This window comes from Hemiscyllium ocellatum, chromosome 1 (genome assembly GCF_020745735.1).
Source record: "Hemiscyllium ocellatum isolate sHemOce1 chromosome 1, sHemOce1.pat.X.cur, whole genome shotgun sequence".
In the NCBI taxonomy this organism is placed as follows: domain Eukaryota; kingdom Metazoa; phylum Chordata; class Chondrichthyes; order Orectolobiformes; family Hemiscylliidae; genus Hemiscyllium; species Hemiscyllium ocellatum.
Genome location: NC_083401.1, coordinates 84,481,086 through 84,505,087, shown reverse-complemented (window position 1 = coordinate 84,505,087; position 24,002 = coordinate 84,481,086). Strand labels below are relative to the sequence as shown.

General features: G+C 39.1%; 1 protein-coding gene across 4 annotated transcripts in view; it reads right to left on the bottom strand.

The window, feature by feature from the left end:
• trappc13 (trafficking protein particle complex subunit 13) overlaps window positions 1-24,002 on the bottom strand; it is a 67,110-nt gene that overhangs the window by 17,454 nt on the left and 25,654 nt on the right. For all 4 annotated transcript variants that reach the window (XM_060830391.1, XM_060830401.1, XM_060830410.1 and 1 more), the window contains exons 4-7: window positions 22,221-22,305; window positions 18,755-18,882; window positions 14,261-14,333; window positions 3,010-3,054 (exon numbers count right to left, since the gene is read on the bottom strand). In XM_060830391.1, coding sequence (XP_060686374.1) covers window positions 3,010-3,054; window positions 14,261-14,333; window positions 18,755-18,882; window positions 22,221-22,305 — 331 coding nt within the window. The remainder of the gene's footprint in view (window positions 1-3,009; window positions 3,055-14,260; window positions 14,334-18,754; window positions 18,883-22,220; window positions 22,306-24,002) is intronic.

The window sequence follows — 24,002 nt, the reverse complement described above, 5'->3', positions numbered from 1 at the left end:
ATATTTATCATACCCAGCATTAAGAGAACAATACAGGAGCAAACATTTTTATTATGTAACAGTAGTTTGGTCATATAAAACTTGATTATTGCTGAAAATGGACACCTTGGTTGAAGCATTCACCTTATACTCACCAGGACGATTCACAAGAAATATGAAAGTAAAGGGAAAACAACATTCACACTGTCTGAGTGTGAATGCTGATTGGTTGGCAAGTCAACTCTGGTAGAAGTATTGCCATAAAGAATGTACTAGTTAATAATAATTGCAAGTTAATTGCCAAGCTTTATTCAAATTTTAAAGCAGGCAGGACCTTGAAAAGTATGAAGTCTACTCGGTGCATAATTGTTTTCAAGAGAAGTACAATGAAAAGGCTAAGCTGCATATTCCTCTGCCAATTATTTATATTAATCACCTAGACTTAGGTTACAAAACAAAATTTGCAGACGACAAAACTTTGTAAGTATTGTGAGCTGATAGAGTTCAAGAGGACATAGATAGGGTGGTAGGCTGTGCAGTCAGAGGCAGACAAGATATAACGCAAAGATATGCATTGGAAAGAGGTGGATATGCACAAATCTTTGAAGATGACATTTGTTGTCAGTACAGTTAAAAGATTTGCAGGATTATGGGTTTTATAAATAGAGTCATAGAGTAGTAGTGCAAGGAAGTTAAGAACAAAACAGTATTTCAACCTCAACCTGGCCAATACAGGCATCACACAATAAAGAAAGACATGAAGAGTATAGAAAGCATATCATAGAATAAGTATATAATAAACAGAAAAAGATGGTTCCTCAAATGAGGGGCTTCAGTTATGAGAACAGATTTGAGAAGCTGGGACTGTTCCTCTGAAAGGGTGGAAACTCGAGATGTAACTTGTTAGATGTCTGAATAGGGTAAATAAAGAGAAACTACTCCCATTACTAGAGAGGTCATGAGTCAGAGAACACAATTTTAAGGCAATTGGTCAAAAAAAAACAATAAGCTTTCTTTTAAATGTAACAACCAATTATGATTTGGAATACACTGTCTAAGGGAGTGGTGGAGGAGATTCAATTAAGGGAAAGACCAGGCAGAATTCACTAAATTACCTGGCTTAGAGGCTGGGTGGATTCAATAAATTCAATGGTCATCTTCAGTGCAATAACCATGCAAATATTCTAAATATGTAACTACATGCTTGCAAAATATATAGTTCATTGGAATATAAATTGCATTCATTTATAGTTCATGGTAAACTCAGCTGATTCCAAGATTTAAAAAGGATCAAAGACAATTTCTTGAATTTAGGCAAATCCGCCAACCACATCCTAGCTTAGATACCTAATAATTTGGTTGCTTTGCAGCTTGCATAAGTACATAAATTTGTGTGTACTTTCCATGCCTTCAAAACAAAATTTTTGCTCTGAGTTATAACCTAACAGCAGTTCTAATAAAAATTTTCAACAATACTAATAAAATATTATTGTTGTTTCTTTGTCGTTTCCACTAAAACTGTAGTCTTAGCATTAAAGTCAATATTTTTGTGCTGCTTGCTAATACCTGTGGTTTGTTACAACTCACAGTCACTACATAGTGAAAATCAAACCCTAGTGAACAATCCAACAACCCAATGACTATTTCATCTTTCGACACAATAACTTTGGTTTCCAAATCTCTAATAGTCTGATCTCAAAAGCTGTTGCAATGCTAAGAGATTGTAAGAACTTAACATCTAGCTTCAAATGCAAAAGCTACATAATTACAGGTTGCTTTACCTAAATCTGTCAGATTCAATGAATGGCAGATAGACTAAGGGTACAAAAAGTCAATTATTGAAAACTAAAAAGGATGTTGCATCCTGGAAAGACCTGGGATGGATGTAGGGCCTGGAACTTGGAGGTCAGAAAAGGGGAAGTGGTGGTAATATTTGAGAAGATGCAATTGCTTTGAAGACTTCAAAGGCAATTCCAACATTATGATCAAGAACACCGAAGAGAAGTTTTTTTGAAGATAATATTGACAATAGGAAACTAAATTACAGTATAGCTGTTCTACCTAGAGAAAGAAGAGTGACAGTGGGTGAGAAGAGAGAACTGTAGGTGTGGAAAACATATCAGAATTTTGAAGTGGGTGTGATGAAAGGAAGGAGATATAAGATGCAATAGGAAAAAGTGCTGGGTGAATAGTAGGAGGAAGTGTTGGAGAGAGACATGTAACAAGGGTCATTTGGGCAGTCAAAAATAGCACTGTCTGTCTTTAAGATGTGGGAGGACACAAATGTAAGTATAAAATAATGGTTCCAATGATGAAGGGGTTCAGCTGTGAATAGATTTGCAAAGCTGAGGAAAACATGCAAGCTTCAGTTAACAAAGAAGCTTGAAAGAAATTAAGAGTTAAAATTATACTGGCAGGATGCGCAATATTTATTTCTCAGATTATATTTGATGAATTCAAAATTAAGTTTGATTTGATAAAGAAAAGCACAACCTATTTTCTCCTTCATTGTTAGCACAAATTTTAAATGGTGACTTAGAATGATTAGCATGCAGCACTAATTGTTAGAGGTGCAGTGTTCCGAATCCTTGCTTTGAATCCTCCATTTAATCTACTTAATGCAGCTACCTATTATTGGAATGCTGATATACTGTAGCAAACAAGGAACAAACATGTTGAAAGAGCAGATTTTAGTGCAAACAAAAATAGCTAGATTATTCAGTGTACTGCGAATTTGGCTCTTCCAGTTATAGAAGGTTCATAGTCTACAGGCTGGATCAACTCATCAAAACAAAATTTACAAAAAACAGGACTCCTTTAAAAAACACCTATAAACAATGCAAAAGAATTGCCTTATCTGAAGAGCACATCGTAGAAATAAAAACAAGCACCTTGTATGACTATGCAAGTTACCAGCAACAGCATAATAAACAGATCTCAATATACCTTTAAAATAAAGCAAAAGAATGGAATGAACTCAAGTCAATTTGGAATCCTTGGTACAATGTGGCAATTTAATCATATACTTACTTCAGCATTGTAGAACTTGGTCTTTACGTCGAGTGGTTTAAGAACCTGTGTGAACAGAGAATGCAAGCTGAAGACAGTTTTCTCAGCTAGATTATCCATCAGGACTGTTAACGTAAGATGCCATCTCAGAAGCAAAGAGTCCGTTACCACTAGTTTGTTGAAAGTAAAGCCTATGTAGAACTGATTGACGGTAGAGAATATACAAAAGATTATTAGATAAGATACAAAGTGTTCACTTCTACAAATGAAAGCCTGGTCATTTCATAAAATGTTCGGAGTCATGTGACTTTGAAGACTTTTAAAAACAAAATCTCGTCAAAGAAAATGTTACAGATTTATAAGTTTAATGCCGAGCATACTGATTTAGCTTTCAGCTTGTGTTAAAATTCTGGACCAATCTGCTAATTTCACAACAGCCTCTGACCAGAAGATGTCAAATACCTTTCCCTTTAGACTAGTATTCATTGTTGGTGTTGTTCAAAGATTGAAAATACAGAATGAAGCACCAGAACCATTGCTCTAATTGAACAGTAAAGGTATTACCCACTAATAGATTAACACAACATAATCCCCGATTTATATAACCTCAGCTGTGGCAGTCTGCCATTTGTTTCTCGCAACATATCTATAAACTGGAAGAAAGAAATGCAAGCAATCATCGCTTTACTATGATTACTCTATCAAGTCCTATAACAGCACCAATACTTTTCAATTTTCTGTCATTTTAAATGCTTCAAAGTTCACATCAATTCATATAAATAATTACTTAGAATACACCCAAAGAATTTAAGTTATAATTTTAAACAAGGTTTATGAAATTCAAAGCACCTCAATCATGTACATCAGAACCAGCCATAGCACAGACCTCAAATGAATGTTTGAACTTTTCCAACAGCTATGACTGCAATGTCATTGCTGCAAAATAATGTTACATTCTAATCCAACAGTCAATTCTTCTATAACATGATGGTAGCAATCTTGTGCAAGCCCATATTACAGAAAAACTGCGCTTTAGAAACAGCACTTAAAGTGTCAGCAATATAATTGCATTACAGCCAACACGTTTTAAAAGTTTGCGCTTTAGAAACTGTGTCCCCACTTTGTCAATCGTGTTACAACAAATTTGCATTAACAAAAGGCACATTATATCAGAACAACCTGTATCCTTTTAAAATTACTCATTAACTTTAACCACGTATCCACAAATGGTAATTAAGTCCTTTTTTAAAGCCAATCCCTCAGAATGGTTGCCACGTGTGGGGCAGATGGTGCGTGAAGGGTTGAGTAAATGGATTGCTTCAAGGTTTGTGCACTACCTTTAATGGCTCAAAACAGGGACTTCTTCAAGTCAGTGAGTACAGTTGACATCTTAGGGATGTTCTCAAAGTATCCCTGAAATTATTCACTGTCCTCGGGAGTTTCCTATTGTAACTGAGTTCCAAGTAGAGTCAAGTGTCAGACCTATAAACTACATGCCAATCCTGGGGAGCAAGTTTTCAAGGATCTTCACTGTAAAGCAAATTCAAGAAAAATACAGGGAAAATAGCACAAACTGCTACACTTTCTTTTTGATCTTAAGAAAGCCTTTGATTCTCTCAACTGTGAAGTCTTATGGAAGTCACTATTCAATTTTGGTTACCCTCATAAATTTGGTACCATCTTCAATCTGCTCCACAATGACATGCAAACTGTAATTCTCACCAATGGAGTCACTAGAAACCTTCTCAGTGAAGCCTGGGCTGTGTCATTGAAGCAAAACTTTGTTCCATTTTCCTCACTGCAATATTGTAATTCACCTCTAAACTACCCACAGATGTGAAGATAATTTACAGAAGTGAAAATTATGCTGCCTTCACTCCAAAAGCTCTTCAACCTCAGTTACAGAGCTTCATTTATGCATATGGATTCCAGTCATTTTCGACACCTTCTCCAAAGAATTTGGGAAAATGAACCTTTCACTGAACACCTGGAAATATATGGTCCCCTTCTAAACAGTTTCAATGCACAAACTTTAATTAAGATCAATGGCAGGATCCTGGAAAATGTGGAGAAAGTGAGGACTGCAGATGCTGGAGACCAGAGTTGAAAAATGCGGTACTGGAAAAACACAGCAGGCCAGGCAGCATCCGAGGAGCAGGTGAATCGACGTTTCGGGCATAAGCCCTTCTTCAGGAATGAGGCTGGTGTGCCAAGCGGGCTGAGATAAAGGATAGGGGGAAGGGAATTTGGGGGAGGGGTGCTGAGAATATGATAGGTGGAAGGAGGTGAGTGTGAGGGTGAGGGTGATAGGCCGGAGAGGGGGTGGGGACAGAGAGGTCGGGAAGAAGATTGCAGGTCAAGAGGGTGGTGCTAAATCTGGGGGTTGGGACTGAGATAAGGTGGGGTGAGGGGAAATGAGGAAGCTGGAGAAATGTACATTCATTCCATAATTTTCCATTTACTGTAACTTTGGAGCCTCTGCTTGATAAAACCGAAATTCATTGTTGCTTCCAATTTACTAGGTCACTGAAGAAAATATTTGAGGTAATTATGTATTACTGCAAGATTAACAGGCAATTTAAAGTAATTAGGAATCCAGATACCAAGGAGTAGCCTTTGTGTCATCTCCACAACCCAGTGTACTTGCTGCACGTTTCTCTTGGGTTACATGTGGATGTGTTCAGAGAAATACGAGATATAGTTTGTTCAGAACTTACTCAGACTTTTATATTACTTTCAGGACTATGGTTCAACTTCGGCGGGCTTTGTTAATTACTGCTCTGCATTGGTTGTGGTTACCATGGAGTCTGCAGAGGTGTATAAGTCCATTTCAGCCTTAATCCCTTCAAATTGGGTTTATATCAGTTATTTATGATGTGGGCCAGACCTTAGCTATCCAGATGGTTGGACAACAGGTAACATGGAAGATGTAGCAGTGGTGGACTCTCTCTCTTTATGGGCATTCAAACGGGCATTGGATAGGCACATGGAGGATAGTGGGCTAGTGTAGGTTAGGTGGGCTTGGATCGGCGCAACATCGAGGGCCAACGGGCCTGTACTGCGCTGTATTTTTCTATGTTCTATGTGCACTGGCACCGTGTTCCAGCTAATTTCCTTTTATTCTGCATGGATCTCCAAGACCAGCGAGTGGCAGAGACTTCAGGAACTGGAAATTAATGCTATGAAAGGCAGATGCGCATCCAACCCTGCACATGGACTATCAAAGCAGCTGTGGGTGATGCAGCCATGCAACTTAGAGGGATTATTGATTGGTCCATGCAGACACTCTGACACACTAACTAAATAATCATTGCCATAGAACATAAAATGTTAGACCCTACTGCCCAGGGCAGATCTCACCTAACTGCTCATACCCTCACTCCAAACACTACCCACACCAACTGCCACAGTACACAAAACCAACCTCTCCATTTGGACCCACACTTAATGCCCCCCCAAACCACTGTGAGATGTGAAGGCTCAGTTAGGATGCTTGAGGGTTACAAGGTAGCCAGGAAAGACCTAAAGAGAGAGCTCTGAAGAGCCAAAAGGAGACATGAGAAGTTGCTGGCGGATAGGATCAGGGTAAACCCTAAGGCTTTCTATAGGTATTTAAGGAATAAAAGAATGACAAGAGTAAGATTAGAGCCAATCAAGGATAGTAGTGGGAAGTTGTGTGTGGAGTCAGAGGAGATAGGGGAAGCACTAAATGAATATTTTTCGACAGTATTCACTCTGGAAAACGGCAATGTTGTCGAGGAGATTACTGAGATACAGGCTACTAGACTAGGTGTGATTGAGGTTCACAAGGAAGAGGTATTAGAAATTCTGAAGTGTGAAAATAGATAAATCCCCTGGGCCAGATAGGATTTATCCTAGGATCCTCAAGCCAGGGAGGAGATTGCCGAGCCTTTGGCATTGATCTTTAAATCGTCATTGTCTACAGGAATAGTGCCAGAAGATTGGAGGATAGCAAATGTGGTTCCCCTGTTCAAGAGGGGAGTAGAGACAATCCTGGTAATTATAGACCGGTGAGTCTTACTTCAGTTGTTGGTAAAGTGTTGGAAAAGGTTATAAGAGATAGGATTTATAGTCATCTAGAAAAGAATAATTTGATTAGAGATAGTCAGCACGGTTTTGTGAAGGGTAGGTAGTGCCTCACAAACCTTATTGAGTTCTTTGAGAAGGTGACCAAACAGGTAGATGAGAGTAAACCGGTTGATTTGGTGTATATGGATTTCAGCAAGGCGTTCGAAAAGGTTCCCCATAGTAGGCTATTGTACAAAATGCAGAGGAATGGGATTGAGTTTGGATCATTAATTGGCTTGCTGAAAGAAGACAGAGGGTGGTGGTTGATGGGAAAGGTTCATCCTGGAGTCCAGTTACCAAGGGTCGGTGTTGGGTCCACTGCTGTTCATCATTTTTATAAACAACCTGGATGAGGGCATAGAAGGGTGGATTAGTAAATTTGCAGACGACATTAAGGTCGGTGGAGTTGTGGATAGTGACGAAGGATGTTGTAGGTTACAGAGAGACAGAGGTAAGCTGCAGAGCTGGGCTGAGAGGTGGCAAATGGAGTTTAATGCGGACCAATGTGAGGTGATTCACTTTGGTCGGAGTAACCGGAATGCAAAGTACTGGGCTAATGGTAAGATTCTTGGTAGTGTAGATGAGCAGAGAGATCTGTGTCCAGGTAGACAGATCCTTGAAAGTTGCCACCCAGGTTGACAGGGTTGTTAAGAATTTGGATTAGTGGTGCTGGAAGAGCACAGCAGTTCAGGCAGCTTCCTAGGAGCAGTAAAATCGACGTTTCGGGCAAAAGCCCTTCATCTGGAAAAATCTGGTTTCCAGATCTGCAGTCATTGTTATTACCTAGGGTTGTTAAGAAGGCATGCAGTGTTTTAGCTTTTATTAATAGAGGGATCGAGTTCCGGAACCATGAGGTTATGCTACAGCTGTACAAAACTCTAGTGCGGCCTCACTTGGAATATTGTGTACAGTTCTGGTCGGAACAGTATAAGAAGGATGTGGAAGCTTTGGAAAGGGTGCAGAGGAGATTTACTAGGTATGGAGAGAAGGCCTTACGAGAAAAGGCCGAGGGACTTGAGACTGTTTCCGTTAGAGAGAAGAAGGTTGAGAGGTGACTTAATGGAGACATATAAGATAATCAGAGGGTTAGATAGGGTGGACAGGGAGAGCCTTTTTCCAAGTATGGTGACGGCGAGCATGTGGGGAATAGCTTTAAATTGATGGGTGATAGATATAGGACAGATGTCAGAGATAGTTTCTTTATGCAGAGTGTAGCATGGGTATGGAATGCTTTGCCTACAATGGTAGTAGATTCACCAACTTTATGTACATTTAAGCCGTGATTGGACAAGCATATGGACGTACATGGAATAGTGTAGGTTAGATGGGCTTCAGATTGGTATGACAGGTCAGCGCAACATCGAGGGCCGAAGGGCCTGTACTGCGCTGTAATGTTCTATGTTCTATGACCTACCCTATCCTCTCACCAATTAGCTGGTACTCTAACTCTTCTACTGCCAGTCTACCAATCTGTCACCCTGCTTGCGTGAAAGTCTACCATCAACACCCATCTGCTAACCTACTCCCTTATTAGTATGCATCACTGCAGACAGCTTTAACAAATAAACAAAATAAATTAACATAGAATAGAATTAGCCAAACTATTTACACACGACATACGTTTAAAGATTTTGAAATACACAATAAAAAAAATCTTATTAACTCCAAAAGCACCCCTTTACAGTACTCACATCAGAGTGTGTCCTTCTCCATCACAGCTATAGGGCTTAATTTAACTAGGGTTTTAACTCCTCTATCTTGAGAATTTAAAAACCTCTTCTTGGGGTCTTCACACAACAAAACATGGAATTTCACAGCTTCAAATCCTCCTTGAGGATTTTGACCAACCATTTCCAGTTTGGAACTGTTACTAAACTCTTTACTCTGAGGTAATCTTTTTTTAAACAATGCTAAACACTTCTATGCCTTTCTCAGGAGCAACTGCTTTGTACATTCAGCTAAGAATGTGGCAGAACTACCTAACTGAAACTAAACAGATTTTGACAGAGTCCAAAACATCTTCTGAACTGTATCTAGAATACCATATGGCTGCTCTCTCTACCTGCCATCTTACCTTGAATGACTTCTGTACATATACACTCAGGTTTCTCTGTTCTTTCACATCCTTCAGAATCACTCCAATTATTTTGTACTGTCTCTCCATGTTATTTGTAGACAAATGCATGACCTCACACTTCTCAACACTGAACTGCTGCCTCATAATGCCAGGGACTCGGGTTCAAATCCACCCTCAGGCGACTGTCTGTGTGGAGTTTGCACATTCTCCTCCTATCTGTGTGGGTTTCTACTGGGTGCTCCGGTTTCCTCCCAGAGTCCAAAAAGTGCGAGTTAGGTGGATTGGACATGCTAAATTACGCATAGTGTTCAGGGATATGTAGGCTGTGTGTGTTCGCCATGGGAAATGCAAGACGGTAGGGTAAGGGGATAGGTCTGGGTGGTATGCTCTTCAGAGGGTTTGTGTGGATTTGTTAGGCTGAATGGCCTGTTTTCATTCTGTATGTCACTGGCCACCCATCAACCTCTCCACCGACTTGCAAATACTCTTTTGATGTTTTGCATTGTCCTCCTCAGTTTACAATGCTCCCAAGTTTTGTAACATCCACAAACTTGAAATTGTCCCCCACACAAGATCTAGATCATCTATATATGTCATAAAAAACAAAGTTTCCAAATCTGATGCCCAGGGGACTCCAGTACATATCTTTCTCCAAACCAAAATCCATTAACCATTACCCCGTTTCCTATCACTTAACAAATTTTGTAAGGTCATTGTTACGATCTCTTATATTCTGAGCTCTTACTTTTCTTACAAGTCTATTATGTAGCACTGTATTAGATGCCTTGTGGAAGTCTATGTATACCACATTAACATTATTGTCCTCATTGACCTCTCTACTGTCGCTTCAAAAAACTTCAGCAACTTAGTTAGCCACAATTTTCTTTCAACAAATCCTTTTCTGAATTAACTCATATTTTTCCGTTTTACTATTAATCCTATCCTGGATAATTGTTTCTAGAAGTTTCCCCAGCACTGAAGTTAAACTGACTGGTCTCTAAATGTTGGGCTTATCTTTTACAAATTTTATGAACAAGGGCCTAATGTTTGTAATTTTCCAAACCTCTGGCATCACACTCGAATCACAGGAAGATTGAAGGTTATTATTAGTGCCTCTGCAATTGCTACTCTCATCTCCTCAATTCCCTTGGATGCATATCACCTGATGCCTTGTCAACTTTGAGAACTGATGGTTTATTCAAAATTCCCATCTTTATCAATTTAAACACTTCTTATGAAGGCATTTCTTCCTCTGTCACTATGGCCTCAGGAACATCCACTTCAGAAATATTGACAGATGCAACTTATTCATTTAACACCTGAGGCATGTCTTCTTCCTTCTTCAAATCATCTTTTTATTCCCTAATCAGTCTACTCCTCCTTTTATGACCTCTTTACTATTAAAACGCATACCAAAGACTTTGGATTTCATGTTGTGTTACTTATCAGTTTTTATTTATAATCCCTCTTCACTTCTCTTATTTGCTCCCTTTGGAATGTTCTGTATTTAGCTTGGTTCTCAGTCATATCTTCCATGTGACACTTGTCATAACACACTTTTTCATCCTTAACTTAAATTTCTATCTCATTTCTTATTGAGGAAGCTCTGGATTTGTTTGCCCTCCTTTTCTCTTTTGAGGAAATATACCTTGCTCGTACCCAAGCCATTTTTTCTTTGAAAATGATTCATAACGCAGCTACTGCTTTGCCCAACGTTTGGTTTCAATCTATACAGCCTAACTTCATTCTTGCCCCATTGAAGTCAGTTGTCCACTAGTTAATTATTTGTTGCTCTATATTCTTTATCATTTACCAATAACATCCCCAATTTTGTGATACAATGATCATTGTCACCTAAAAGATTTCTCCACCATCACTTATAGAGTCATCGTGATGTACAGCATGGAAACAGACCCTTCGGTCCAACTCGTCCATGCTGACCAGATATCCCAACCCAATCTAGTTCCACCTGCCTGCACCTGGCCTATATACCTCCAAACCCTTCCGATTCATATACCCATCCAGATGCCTCTTAAATGTTGCAATTGTACTAGCCTCCACCACTTCCTCTGGCAGCTTATTCCATAGACTTACTATCTTCTGCATGAAAAAGTTGCCCCTTAGGTCTCTTTTATATCCTTCCCCTCTCACCCTAAACCTATGCCCTCTAGTTCTGGGCTCCCTCATCCCAGGGAAAAGACTTTGTCTATTTATCCTATCAACGCCCATCATGATTTTATAAACCTCTATACGGTCACTCCTCAGCCTCCGAAGCTCCAGAGAAAATAGCCCTAGCCTATCAACCTCTCCCTGTAGCTCAAATCCTCCAAACGTGGCAACATCCTTGCTCTACTTGATCAATGTCAATCTCAACAACCAAGTCTAACCTGGCTCTTTTATAGTTCTTTCTTGTTGGATAATTTGCAAATACAATTGTACTGTTGTTCTTTACACTACCACTAACATAGTCTATATTCGGTCAATAAAGTCTCACCTTATAAATACTCTATGGTATGTTTGCACTTAATTACAGCATCCTTGCAGATTTGTTCATCTACGCCCTTCTCACATGGTCTATGGATTACACCAAGCATTGTAATTGTACCTTTTTGGTTCCTTACCTCTAGGGAGATCGATTCTTTTCCTTGAATCCTCTGGGACATCCTCTTACTCCAGTGTTTTCTCCAAAACAAACCTTGCTTTTCTTCTTTTTATACATTTCCTAAACACCTTGCAACCAGTCACAGTTAATAGCTATATCAGCATCATAATCTCACCTGGCAACATGGCTACAACTCCCTAATCATATATATGTAGCATAATGATTTAGACTTCATTACTTTCTCTCTCGCTCTGACTTCACCCCTTAACTTAATATTCTCGATTCTAGTTCTGTCTCTCCCAGTGTTTTGTACACTCTAGTATTATTTTCTAATCTTCTCTGCTTGTTCTGACATTCCTGTTGAGTTAGTTTAAACCCTCCCCAACAGCACCAGCAAAATACTCATAAGAAACGCCATTCTGGCTCTGTTCAGTTGCAAACCATCTGTACAGTTGCCAGTTCTTCACTTGATTGTGCACTAAGTATAAATTTCTCATCCTTACCACAAACCAACTCTCTTTCCTGTGCCTATATATTCTTACTTGGCCTCTGCTTTTTAGACATTTCTGGTTTTCAAGATTACTGGAGTTGAAACTTGGTCCCTAGTTGTAGCTGCTCCACAATCAATCAATTCACAAATTTACGGATTCCCTGTGATGTCAGTGTGCTGCACAGAGAACCTGTCCAAAAGTAAGTGCTTGCGTTTTGTCCAGAGATGGAAGAGAGGGTCTCCAATCAGATTGGACCATCTGGGCCCTTGTTAGTAAGATTTCTAGTTTATCACTGGTTGAAACATTTAAATTCAGCCTCACTGCCTTGAAGTATAATGTTGAATATAATTTTCACACAGAATATTTGATTTATTATTAAGCCAATAAGGTTCAAGTAATCTTATTAAACCTCACATTTGATTTGAAATTATCTTTTGAAGTTTTCATTGAACTCTTTCCCCAATTCACTTATAAATAGGAATCTATTGCAATTAATGCAAAGCAGAAAATAATGGTAGGCGTGTGCTGGGAGAAGGATTAGAATGAGAAAATGATAGATTTTACTTTGATACTAAACATGCCAAAAACAACTGAGGTTTACAGGATATTCTGGATAGCTGTTGGTGTTAATGTCTTGAGGTCAACATCAGTTTTATATATGGGGTGAATCGGCTTCTATGGGTCCTCAGGAGGAAGGCGGAGGATGTTCATCCTTTTTGCACTTCTGGGTGAAGGTGATTGCAAACTGTTCAGCTTAGTCTTTTGTAGTGATGTCAGGTGGTTTTTTTGTGAGGGGAGGAGTGAAGGAATCTCAATGTTGTTGAGGATGTGAATGTTCATGGAGCCATCTCCTCTTCTTAGTTATTTAATTGAGACCAACAGTCACACTTTCCAAAAGGAACTGCAGAGTTTAATTCCATTTTCTGGTAATGGAATCATTTAGCTTTATCTGTAGCATGGCGCTTTTTCTGTTTGGCATGTGTAAAGCTGTGAAGTAGTTTCACTTGTTTTTAACATACACTTAATGTTGCTCCCAGCATGCTGTTATAGCCTCCTCACTGAATCTGTATTGGATCCCTAGCTGGATTGTAATGGAAGAGTGTAGCATATGCTACTCCATGAGAATTGAGGGGAACCATATTTCTGCAGTTGCTAATAGTTAACAATGGATGCCTATATTACAGCCAGTAAATCTGTTCAATTTAAAAAGCTTTTTTAAGAATTCCCTCTACAATCTGGTTTTGCCTCATCCACCAAATACTTCTTTAAGTGGTTTGGCATAATCTTTTATTCAATAACACTTCTGTAAATCAACTCAAGATATTATACTATGATAAAGTGTCCATACAAGTGTGAACTGTTACTGTTGGAAAACCACAGCTCAACCCTAATAAATTCTAACTTTAGAACTAGTATAAAGGAAGTAGTATTTGAAGGACAGTGATACTACAGTGAGCTTCCAGGATGACTGGTGGAGGTGAAAATCCTGGACACATTTAAGAACATGCTAGGGGAGAACAGCGCAGAGGTGCAGTATTGTTGTGTGTTGTGGATTAACATGATCTGAATTATCCAGATCTATAACATCACGTGATTACGTCAACAACTAATTTCTAAATGAATATATTCTAATTTGTTTCAGACTAAAGCATGTATTTTAAGTGAGGGGGAAGAAAAGCTTGTTTTGCCAACAACTTCTGTTCAGCTTGAATATCCTATTTTATTTCAATCTATTAAACTCCGATAACACCAAAGATTTTTGTGAAAAAATATTTGCTCAACTTTGATCAACAAAGAAACAGTAATTCGAATGCTTTGTGTAGCATCTTTAATCACTCAATTTTGAGCATATTGTGAAAAATGTCAATGAATAGTTGACCAAATCTTCAGTTTAGAAATTGGTCAATTTTAAAAATCATTCAAAAAAAATATGAAAAATAAAAAGTTGACCACAATTCTTTTGTTTCTATACATTTTAAAAGAAGAGTTTAGTCCTAAATTTACAGGTACTACCTGAAATTTGAAGAACTTTCTAAAGTACATCTTCTCTCCAGCTTGTGTGGTATAGCTGACTGCACAGACTAAGCTGCAAAAGCAAAGAGAAGTGGAAAAATAAATCAATAAATAGAATAAGCTTTCTCATACATAACACATGATGTGTTGATCACATGCTAAGAAGAAAAGGTTGTTTAAATACCAAATCCAGCGACATGCATTATATCAATCCATGTGGTTACAACAGAAAGGTGTTTGACATATTTTATAAAGTCATGTGTGCCTCAACTTAAATACAAAATTTGTTTCCCAGTAGTCACCATATCACAAAGAAAGAATCCCCATATAAAATAGGGTAGATCGAAGAGACAGGAGCCTGATTCTTAGTATGACAGGATAAGTAGGAACAAAAATTAGAAACGCACAACGATTTATATTGAGAGTTGCAAAAGTTTAAGGGACATCTTATGAAAAATAATGTACCAGCCCTTATTATTTCAAAGATAAATAAAAAATGTAGGATCAGAGGGCATAACTATAAGAACTAGGAACTGGAGTAGGGAATTCAGCCACTCTAGTTCACACTCCACATTTAATACAATCACAGCTGATCTCATCTCAGCCTCAAACTCCACTTTCTTGCTCACACCAGATAACCCTTTAACCCATTACTAGTAAAAGAGTGATCTATCTCCTCAAATTTATTCAGTGTCCACTGCACTCAGATAGTAGGTTTCACAGACTCATAACCCTTTGAGAGAAGTAATTCCTCCTAATTCTGTTTTAAATCTGCCACACCTCAGCCTACAACTATGATCTCTCATTCTATATAGCCCCACAAGGGGAAACATTCTGGGGAGGGAATTGCAGGATTGTGACCCAGCAACAGTGAAGGAACAGTGATATATTTCCAAGTCAGGATAGCGAATGGCTTGGAGGGGAACTTGCAGGTGGCGATGCCCCTGTGAATCTGCTGTCCTTGTCCTTCTAGGTGAAAGTAGTTGAGAGTTTGAAAGGTGCTGTGTCAGGACCTTTGGTGAATTTTTGGATCTTGTAGAAAGTACATATTGTGATTTACAAAATTAATCTAGTGAACCTTTTCTGAACTCTATCCAACGTAATTACAACACCTGTATGCAGTACTCTAGCTGCGGTCTTGCCAATACCTTATATATTTGCAACCCTCTCCTCCCCAGGCTGCAACCTCCTTTCCCACTCTGTCGCCCCTCTCCTCCCAGGGGGCCGCAGCCTGGGGAGGAGAGGGGCTGCAGAGCAGGGAAGGGGAATGCAACCTAGGGAGGAGAGGGGTGAGAGCGGGGAAGGGAGCAGCAGCGAGGCAGGGAGTGTAGCCTTTTGGCGAGGGTATGATGTTTGTGATTTCAGAGAAGATACATAAGTTTGTAGGTTGTAAGTTTGCTCGCTGAGCTGGTAGATTTGTTCTCAGATGTTTTGTCACCATGCTGGATAACATCAGTGAGCCTCCCATGAAGCGCTGTTATTCTGTCCCGCTTGCTGTTTATCTGCCTTGGTCTGTTGTTGTGAGTGGTATCATTTCGGTTCTTTTTCTGTGAGGTTGGCAAATGGGGACAAAATCTGTTTGTTAATGTTTTGTTTTGAATGCCAGGCCTCTAGGAATTCCCATGCCTGGCTTTGTTTAGCCCGTCCCAGGATGGATGTATTGTCCCAGTTGAACAGGTGTCCCTCTTCGTCTCTGTGTATGGACACTAGTGATAGTTGGTCGTGTCTTTTGGTAGCTCGTTTAAGGCGGCACGGTGGCTCAGTAGTTAGCACTACTGCCTTGCAAAGCCAGGGACCTGGCTTTGATTCCAGCCTCAGGCGACTGTGTGGAGTTTGCACATTCCCTCTGCGTGGGTTTTCTCCCACAATCGAAAGATGTGCAGGTTAGGTGTATTGGCCGTACTAAATCACCCACAATGCTCAGAGATGTGTCAGTTAGGGGCATTAGTCAGGGACAAATATAGGTGATAATGTAGGGGAATGGTTCTGGGTGGGTTACTCTTCGAAGGGTCGGTGTGGACATATTAGGCCAAAGGGCCTGTTTCCATACTGTAGGGATTCTAATTCTAATTCTAAAAACACCTCCTCACTTTTAAATTCTATTCCTTTAGCAATTAATTCCAAAATTCCATTTGCTGTACTTATTATCTGTTGTAGCTGCACTCTAGTTTTTGGTTATTCATGCACAATGACACCTAGATCCCTTTGCAACAAAGCATTTCGAGGTTCCTCTCCATAGAGGTAATATGTTGTCTTTTTATTCTTCCAGCCAAAATGGATAACCTCATATTTATTTGTTTTTAACTCCATCTGTCAAATTTTAGTCCATTTATGTAATCTATCCATTCTATTTGTAAATTTCATATTTCTTCATTGTAATCTACTTTCCTACCTATTTTAGTACAACTTGCAAATCTGGTGAAATTACATCATACACTATCACTGTATTGACGTCATTGTATAGATTGCAAAAACTACAGCCCTAAGGACTAAACACTGTGGCATCATCCTAGTTATAACTTGTCAACCAGAAAAGGGCACATTTATCCTAACAATGTTTTCTCTTGGTTTGACAATACTCTATTAAAGCTAATATATTGCCCCAACCCCATGTGATCTTACCTTGTGTACTAACCTTTTATGCAGCACCTTACCAAATACCTTAAATCTAGATATACCATTATCCACTTGCTTGTTACATTTCCAAAGAACTCTAGCAAGTTAGTCAAGCACAATTTACCCTTCATAAAACAATGCTGACTTTGATGGCTTGCATTTTGACTTTCCAAATATTCCTTTGCTATTCTATAATAATGGATTTGGACAATTTCCCAACAATAGATGTTAAACTAACTGGTCTATGGTTTCCTACTTTCTGCCACCCTGTCTTTATGAATAAAAGATGTTACATTCGCATTTTTCCAATCCACTGGAACCCTTGCAGAATCCAAGGAATTTTGGAACATTATAATCAACACATCCACTACCTCTGCTACTTCTTGTTTTAAAACCTTAGAAGTCAGTCATCAGGTATGAGGAAGTTATCTGCCTTTAATCCCAATAATTTGTTCAGTTCTTTTTCCCAAATGATGGTGATTGCTTTAAGTTCTCCTTTTCTATAACATCTGCACTGTTACTATTACTGGGATGGTTTTATTGTCCTCTACCCTGAAAATGGAGGGAAAATATTGATTCAAAGTCTGTGCCATTTATGTGTTTCCCATTATTAACTTCCCAGTCTCGTCCTTTAAAAGAACTAACATTTGCTTTAGCTACTCTCTTCCTTTCAAATACACATAAAAGTTATTGCTTTTTTCTATTTTGTGCTAGCCTTTTCATAATCAACAATTCCTCCTTTTAGTACTTGCTTTAAGCAGCCCTTTGTTGGTCTTTAGAAATTTCCCAATCCACCAGCCTGCCATAGACATTTGCAACATGGTATGCCTTAGTTTTGTCCTTGTGTTATCTTTGACTTCTTTGCATAGTCATGGAGGTTTTTTTCCCCCTCCTTTTACAATCTTTATTCTGCTTTGGAATATATTTTATTTAGGAGGAATTGAATATCTCCTTAAGTGTCTGCCACTGTTCAAACATCCCACCTTTTGGCATTTCTATCCAGTCCACTAGAGCCAAATATAAATTAGAAAAATAAACTTGCATTTCTAAGGCTACTGATTCCATTAAGTATGTTTGAAGTGTTGTTACTGTTGTAATAAATGAATTTGAATTGAATTGAATTTATTATCACACGTACCGAGGCACAGTGTACTTTGTCAGTGTACGGTGTAATGTACGGTATATTGTGAATAAACTTGAACATAGCATGCTACATTAAATAACAACATAGTAGAGGCCAGATTGACCCTTGGTTTATCATCTCAACCAAAAGACAGCACCTCCAATAATGCACACTCGCTCAATACTGATGTTTCTTGATATTTGTGCTCAAATCCTGAAGTGGGATTGAACCCAGAATTTTGTGATTCATTAAGTTTATTGTCAGGCATGGCTACCAACTAAGCCATGCCTGACAATAAACTTAATGAACATTAAAGTTTATTTTGCCTCGAAGGGTAACAAGTTGTTGAAATAACTTACCAGTTAAAATACTAGTTAAAACAGATTCAATGGGCTCAGTATAATACTTGTATAATCTTTATGGTGATCAATGACAAATCAAAAAATTAAGATTACAAAACATCTAAAAAGAGCAACATAAACATCTCTTAAATCTTCAAAATGTCACAGGTGAGTTGTCATTTAACCGTTGGGTGCACTTAACAAAATTCTACAACAATGCGAGATGCAAGAGGTCATTTTTATCCACAGAATAACGTACTGCCTGAGCATTCACGCAAAATTTTCGTGTAGCTTTACACTCATGCACTGAATTATGATCCTTTCACATTCAAAAGAAGACACCAGTTAGGTGGATCTTTTAATACATGTATGTATATTTTCAGTCTATTCTTTAAATAAAAATATAGAGCTTACATATGCGTTCCAATTTCTTTCACTTCATGGTGTATCACATCGTCGATGCAATGGTCAGGTTTAAGATCAGTCACTGCAGCATTTGAAGCTGATAGATTTAAACGTTGAGAGCTGGTCTGAAGATCAGCCTTATTTAAAAAGGATAGACAAGTAAACAAAATTTCCCTGAATTATCAGTAGCTTTTTGCTTTTAAAAACCATCTCCCACTTAACATATAAGAAGAATTCAGTAGATTTGGCAAATGCCAGATACAGGTTTGCAGCTGAAAGTTCCTTGACGTCACAAATATAATTTCAACCAACCCAAAGACAGACAAGGTTGTAAGTCATGAAGGGTTCAGACCTGAAATGTCAACTTTCCTGCTCCTCTGATGCTGCTTGACCTGCTGTGCCTTTTCCAGCTCCACACTTTATCGACCCCAAGACAATTCAAGCTACTGGAGTCATACAGCATGGAAACAGACCCTTCAGTCCAATTCATCCATACCGACTACACCTCCCAATCTATGTAGCCCCATTTGCCTGCATTTGGCCCATATCCTTCTAAATCTTTCCTATTCATTTAATTATTCAGATGCCTTTTAAATGTAATTGTACCAGCCTCCGCCACTTCCTCTGGCAGCTTATTCCATTCATGTACCACCCTATGTGTGAAAAAGTTACCCTTTAGATCGTTTTTAAATCTTTCACTTCTCACCAAAAACTTAGATGGTCTAGTTTTGGACCCCACCCTAGGATAAAGATGTTGTGTATTCACCCTATCCATGCCCCTCTTGATGTTATAAACCTTGATAATGCCACCCCTCAGTCTCCAACGATCGAGGGGAAAAAAGCCCTAACCTAGTCAGCCTGTCCCTATAGCTCAAAGCCTCTAGCCCAGCAAAATCCTTGTAAATCTTTTCTGCATCCTCTCAAGCTTAACATCTTTCCTATAGCAGGGCAACCAGAACTGTATGCAGTATTCCAAAAATGCCCTCACCAATGTCCTGTACAGCTGCAACATGATGCCATAACTCAAACTCTCATTGATTTCTTGCCGATTTAGTACAAGGAAGTACTTTGGCCAAACAGTCACTGTGCAATAGTGGAGGTAAGGAAAAGGAAATAAAAAGAAAAGAGAAAATCTTTTGAAACCCACAGCAGGAGGCGTACTGAGCTGCAAAGAAAAGCTATCACTTATGTGAAATTTAGACCTATTTGAAATTATGAACACTACTTTTATGGTATTCCTAAATGTTCCAATGAAAACTGCTCCACGATGACAAAGAACAGAAAAAGGACATTTGTCCAAACTTCTTTTGCCTGACTGAAACCATAATCACGATGCATGGCTTTAAGGGAACAGGCATAGCTTGAGCTAAATGGTGCAACTGGATCTGACCATGTCAGTGATGAACATCACAAAACCATTATTACACAAAATAATTCTATAAATACATAATCCTTAACCCAACATTCTGAAATCCGTGAAGCTCTAAAATCTGAAACATTTTTCGTGACGTGTGGAGTGTCATTTTGGTGTGCGAACAGGTGACCGAACTCCACACACACTCGAACCATGTCACTCAGACGTAACATGGCGGTGTGGTCCAGCACTGCCAGGCATCAATTGTGTCTCAGCGCTCATACTATTCACACATGAATCTGGTGTTAGATAATTTTTTTTATTTCACTGTGAAAATGTCATTTATTTCAAAATCCGAAAAATTCCAAATTCCAAAAAAAAAACTGGCTTCGAGAATTTTGGATAAAGGATTGTATTCTTGTGGTAATTAAAGGAGGCAGAGAGTAGTTGAGGAGGGTTGCTTTTCAGACAGGAGACCTGTGACCAGTGGCGTACAAAATGAGGTCTGCAGATGCTGTACCACAAGGATCGGTGCTGGGTCCACTGCTTTTCGTCATTTATGTAAATGTTTTGGATGCGAATGTAGGAGGTATGGTTACTAAGTATGCTGCAAATGTGTTGCTGGTCAAAGCACAGCAGGCCAGGCAGCATCTCAGGAATAGAGAATTCGACGTTTCGAGCATAAGCCCTTCATTATTCCTGATGAAGGGCTTATGCTCGAAACGTCGAATTCTCTATTCCTGAGATGCTGCCTGGCCTGCTGTGCTTTGACCAGCAACACATTTGCAGCTGTGATCTCCAGCATCTGCAGACCTCATTTTTTACTCGATAGTTACTAAGTATGCAGATGATACCAAATTTGGAGATGTATTAGACAGCGAAGAAGGTTACCTCAGATTACAACAGGATCTTGATCAGATGGGCCAATGGGCTGACGAGTGGCAGATGGAGTTTAGTTTAGATAGATGTGAGGTGCTGCACTTTGGCAAAACAAATCAGAGCAAAACATATACACTTAATGGTAAGGTCCTAGGGAGTGTTGCTGAACAAACAGACCTTGGAGTGCAGGTTCATAGTTCCTTGAAAGTAGAGTCGCAGGGAGACAGGGTAGTGAAGGCAACATTTGGTGTGCTTACCTTTATTAATCAGAGTAGAGAGTTATCAGAGTTGGCATGTCATGTTGCGGCTGTACAGGACATTGGTTAAGCCACTTTTGGAATATTGTGTGCAATTCTGGTCTCTTTCGTGTCGGAAGGATGTTGTGAAACTTGAAAGGGTTCAGAAAAGATTTACAAGCATGTTGCCAGGGTTGGAGGATTTGAGCTATAGGAAGAGGCTGAACAGGCTGGGTCTGTTTTCCCTGGAGCATCGGAGGCTGAGGGGTGACCTTATAGAGGTTTACAGAATTATGAGGAGCATGGATAGGATAAGTAGACAAAGTCTTTTCCCTGGGATCGGGGAGTCCAGAACTAGAGGGCATAGGATCAGGGTGAGGGGGTAAAGATATAAAAGGGACCTAACGGGCAACTTGTCCATGCAGAGTGTGTATGGAATGAGCTGCCAGAGGATGTGGTGAAAGCTGATAAAATTACATTTAAAAGGCATCTGGATGGGTATAGGTATAAGAAGGGTTTAGAGGGATATGGGCCAACTGCTGGCAAATGGGACTAGATTAGAGTGGAACATCTGGGCAGCATAGATGACTTGGACCAAAGGGTCTGTTTCCGTGCTGTATGACTCTAATTGCTCGTAATTCTCAAGTTCATTATTAATAAATCAATAAACTTGATTAATATGTCAGATACTGATGAAAGATTGAACAAAGCAGTAATTTTTCATAAAAATATACAGCTTAAAATGTTTTTTTTCCAAACATAGCCCAAGCTTGCAAGACCAAACTATAACTGTACTTCCAAATGTTGCTGGTTCTAATGGGAACAGTTTAAAAAAAAAGGGCACCCACCAACAGCCACATTTTACACATCCTAGCAGCAACATAGGAATTTGCATATTACTGTTACAAAACATTTTGCTGATGCCAGGTAGAAGAAAATAAAATAGAACATACATAGAAATGGCTTTTCCTGCAAGTAAAGCAGATGAATTATATCATTGTCTTACCTTAACCAAAATATCCTTAACAACTTGTACGCTGTCATTATGTACACTGATGTAGCTTGAAAAGGTTTCACCCAAAAAAATGTTCCTGCCCAAGGTGAGAAATTCAAAGGTGAAAATTACAATCAATATTTCTGCACAGCATGGTAATGGTACACACTCCAAAATAGCATAAAGCTAATTACTGCAGAGTTCAAAGCAGCATATAACATTTGGTTATAGACAATTTTCACAAAAAAGTAGGAACGGCCTTCTTTAAAAACGCTTGTTACTTTTAGTTTCCATTTTTATTATTATATTCTACTCCAATGCGAAAAGAATGTTCAGCCATCAATGGGCACAGCACCTTCTGTTAATGCCCATCTCAGCCAGCTGGTTAAAGCAATGAGTTCTACATACAAACTAGAAAGGGCAAAACACTAAATTCCTTATCTGTACTGATTTTAGCCAGTAATATTAACTGCCACCCACTAAAATAACCAGCTGTGGTTTCTACATAAATAGCAGCAACTAAATCGACGGGAATGAATGTGAATGTTACCTGGCAAGGCAATTAACAACTTTAGGACAGTGGAGGAAAAATAGAAAGGAAGTATAGAGATTCATAATCAATCTCAGGTGCAATTTAAACTAATTCTTATGACCCAATTCAGTGGGAATAAAGGTAATTCCTGTTTGCAATTATAAACACTGAAAATACCTGAGCCTTTTGATCAGCAACAATCTAGGTATTATTCATTCAAAAAGTTCTCTGCATTAAAATTCAACATATATCATGGCCAGTTTGATTAATTACTTATCAGTACTTGTTTGCATCTCTCTGGAAAGCGGCTTACCTCTGGGACTTAAAGAAATTTGACTTCAGGCCAGCTTGCTCAGGCTGCTCAAATAAGCTATTTCCTTGCAGCTTTTCTGTCATCTAATCAACCAGATGATATTTACACAGCACAATTCTGCGACAATCACAGATTTAGCTGATAAATAATTTGCATTATCACAGCTAATATCCTGGTCTGTTTTCAAGCCAAGACTCCAGCTTTTCCAGAGGTACTGTGACAGTTCATTTCATTATCAGAGTCATAATGCTCATCAGTAAGAACAGAGAAGATGGTAAAAGAGGAGGAGGTGTGGCATTGTTGTTCAAGGGCAGTATTACAGTTGCAGAAAGGATGTTTGGGGACTTGTCAGCTGAGGTAGTATGGGTTGAAGTTAGAAACAAGAAAGGAGACGTCACCTTGTTGGGAGTTTTCTATAGGCCTCCAAATAGTCCCAGAAATGTAGCGTAAAGGATAGCAAAGATGATTCTCAATAGGAGTGAGAGACACAGGGTAGTTGGCATGGGGGACTTCAACTTTCCAAATATTGACTGGGAACACTATAGTACGAGTATTATAGATGGGTCAGTTTTTGTCCAATGTGTGCAGGAGGGCTTCCTGACACAGTATGTAGACAGGCCAACAAGGGGCGAAGCCACATTAGATCTGGTACTAGGTAATGAGCCCAGCCAGGTGTTAGACTTGGAAGTAGGTGAGCACGTTGGTAATAGCAATTACAATTCTGTTATGTTTACTTTAGTGATAGGACTACTGGGCAAGAGTTACAGCTGGGGGAAAGGCAATTACGATATTAGGCAAGATTTAGGAAGCATAGGATGGGGAAGGAAACTGCAGGAGATAGGCACATTAGAAATGTGGAGCTTATTCAAGGAGAAGCTCCTGTGTGTCCTAGACAAGTATGCACCTGTCAGGCAGGGAGGAAGCAGTAGAGCGCGGGAGCCGTGGTTTA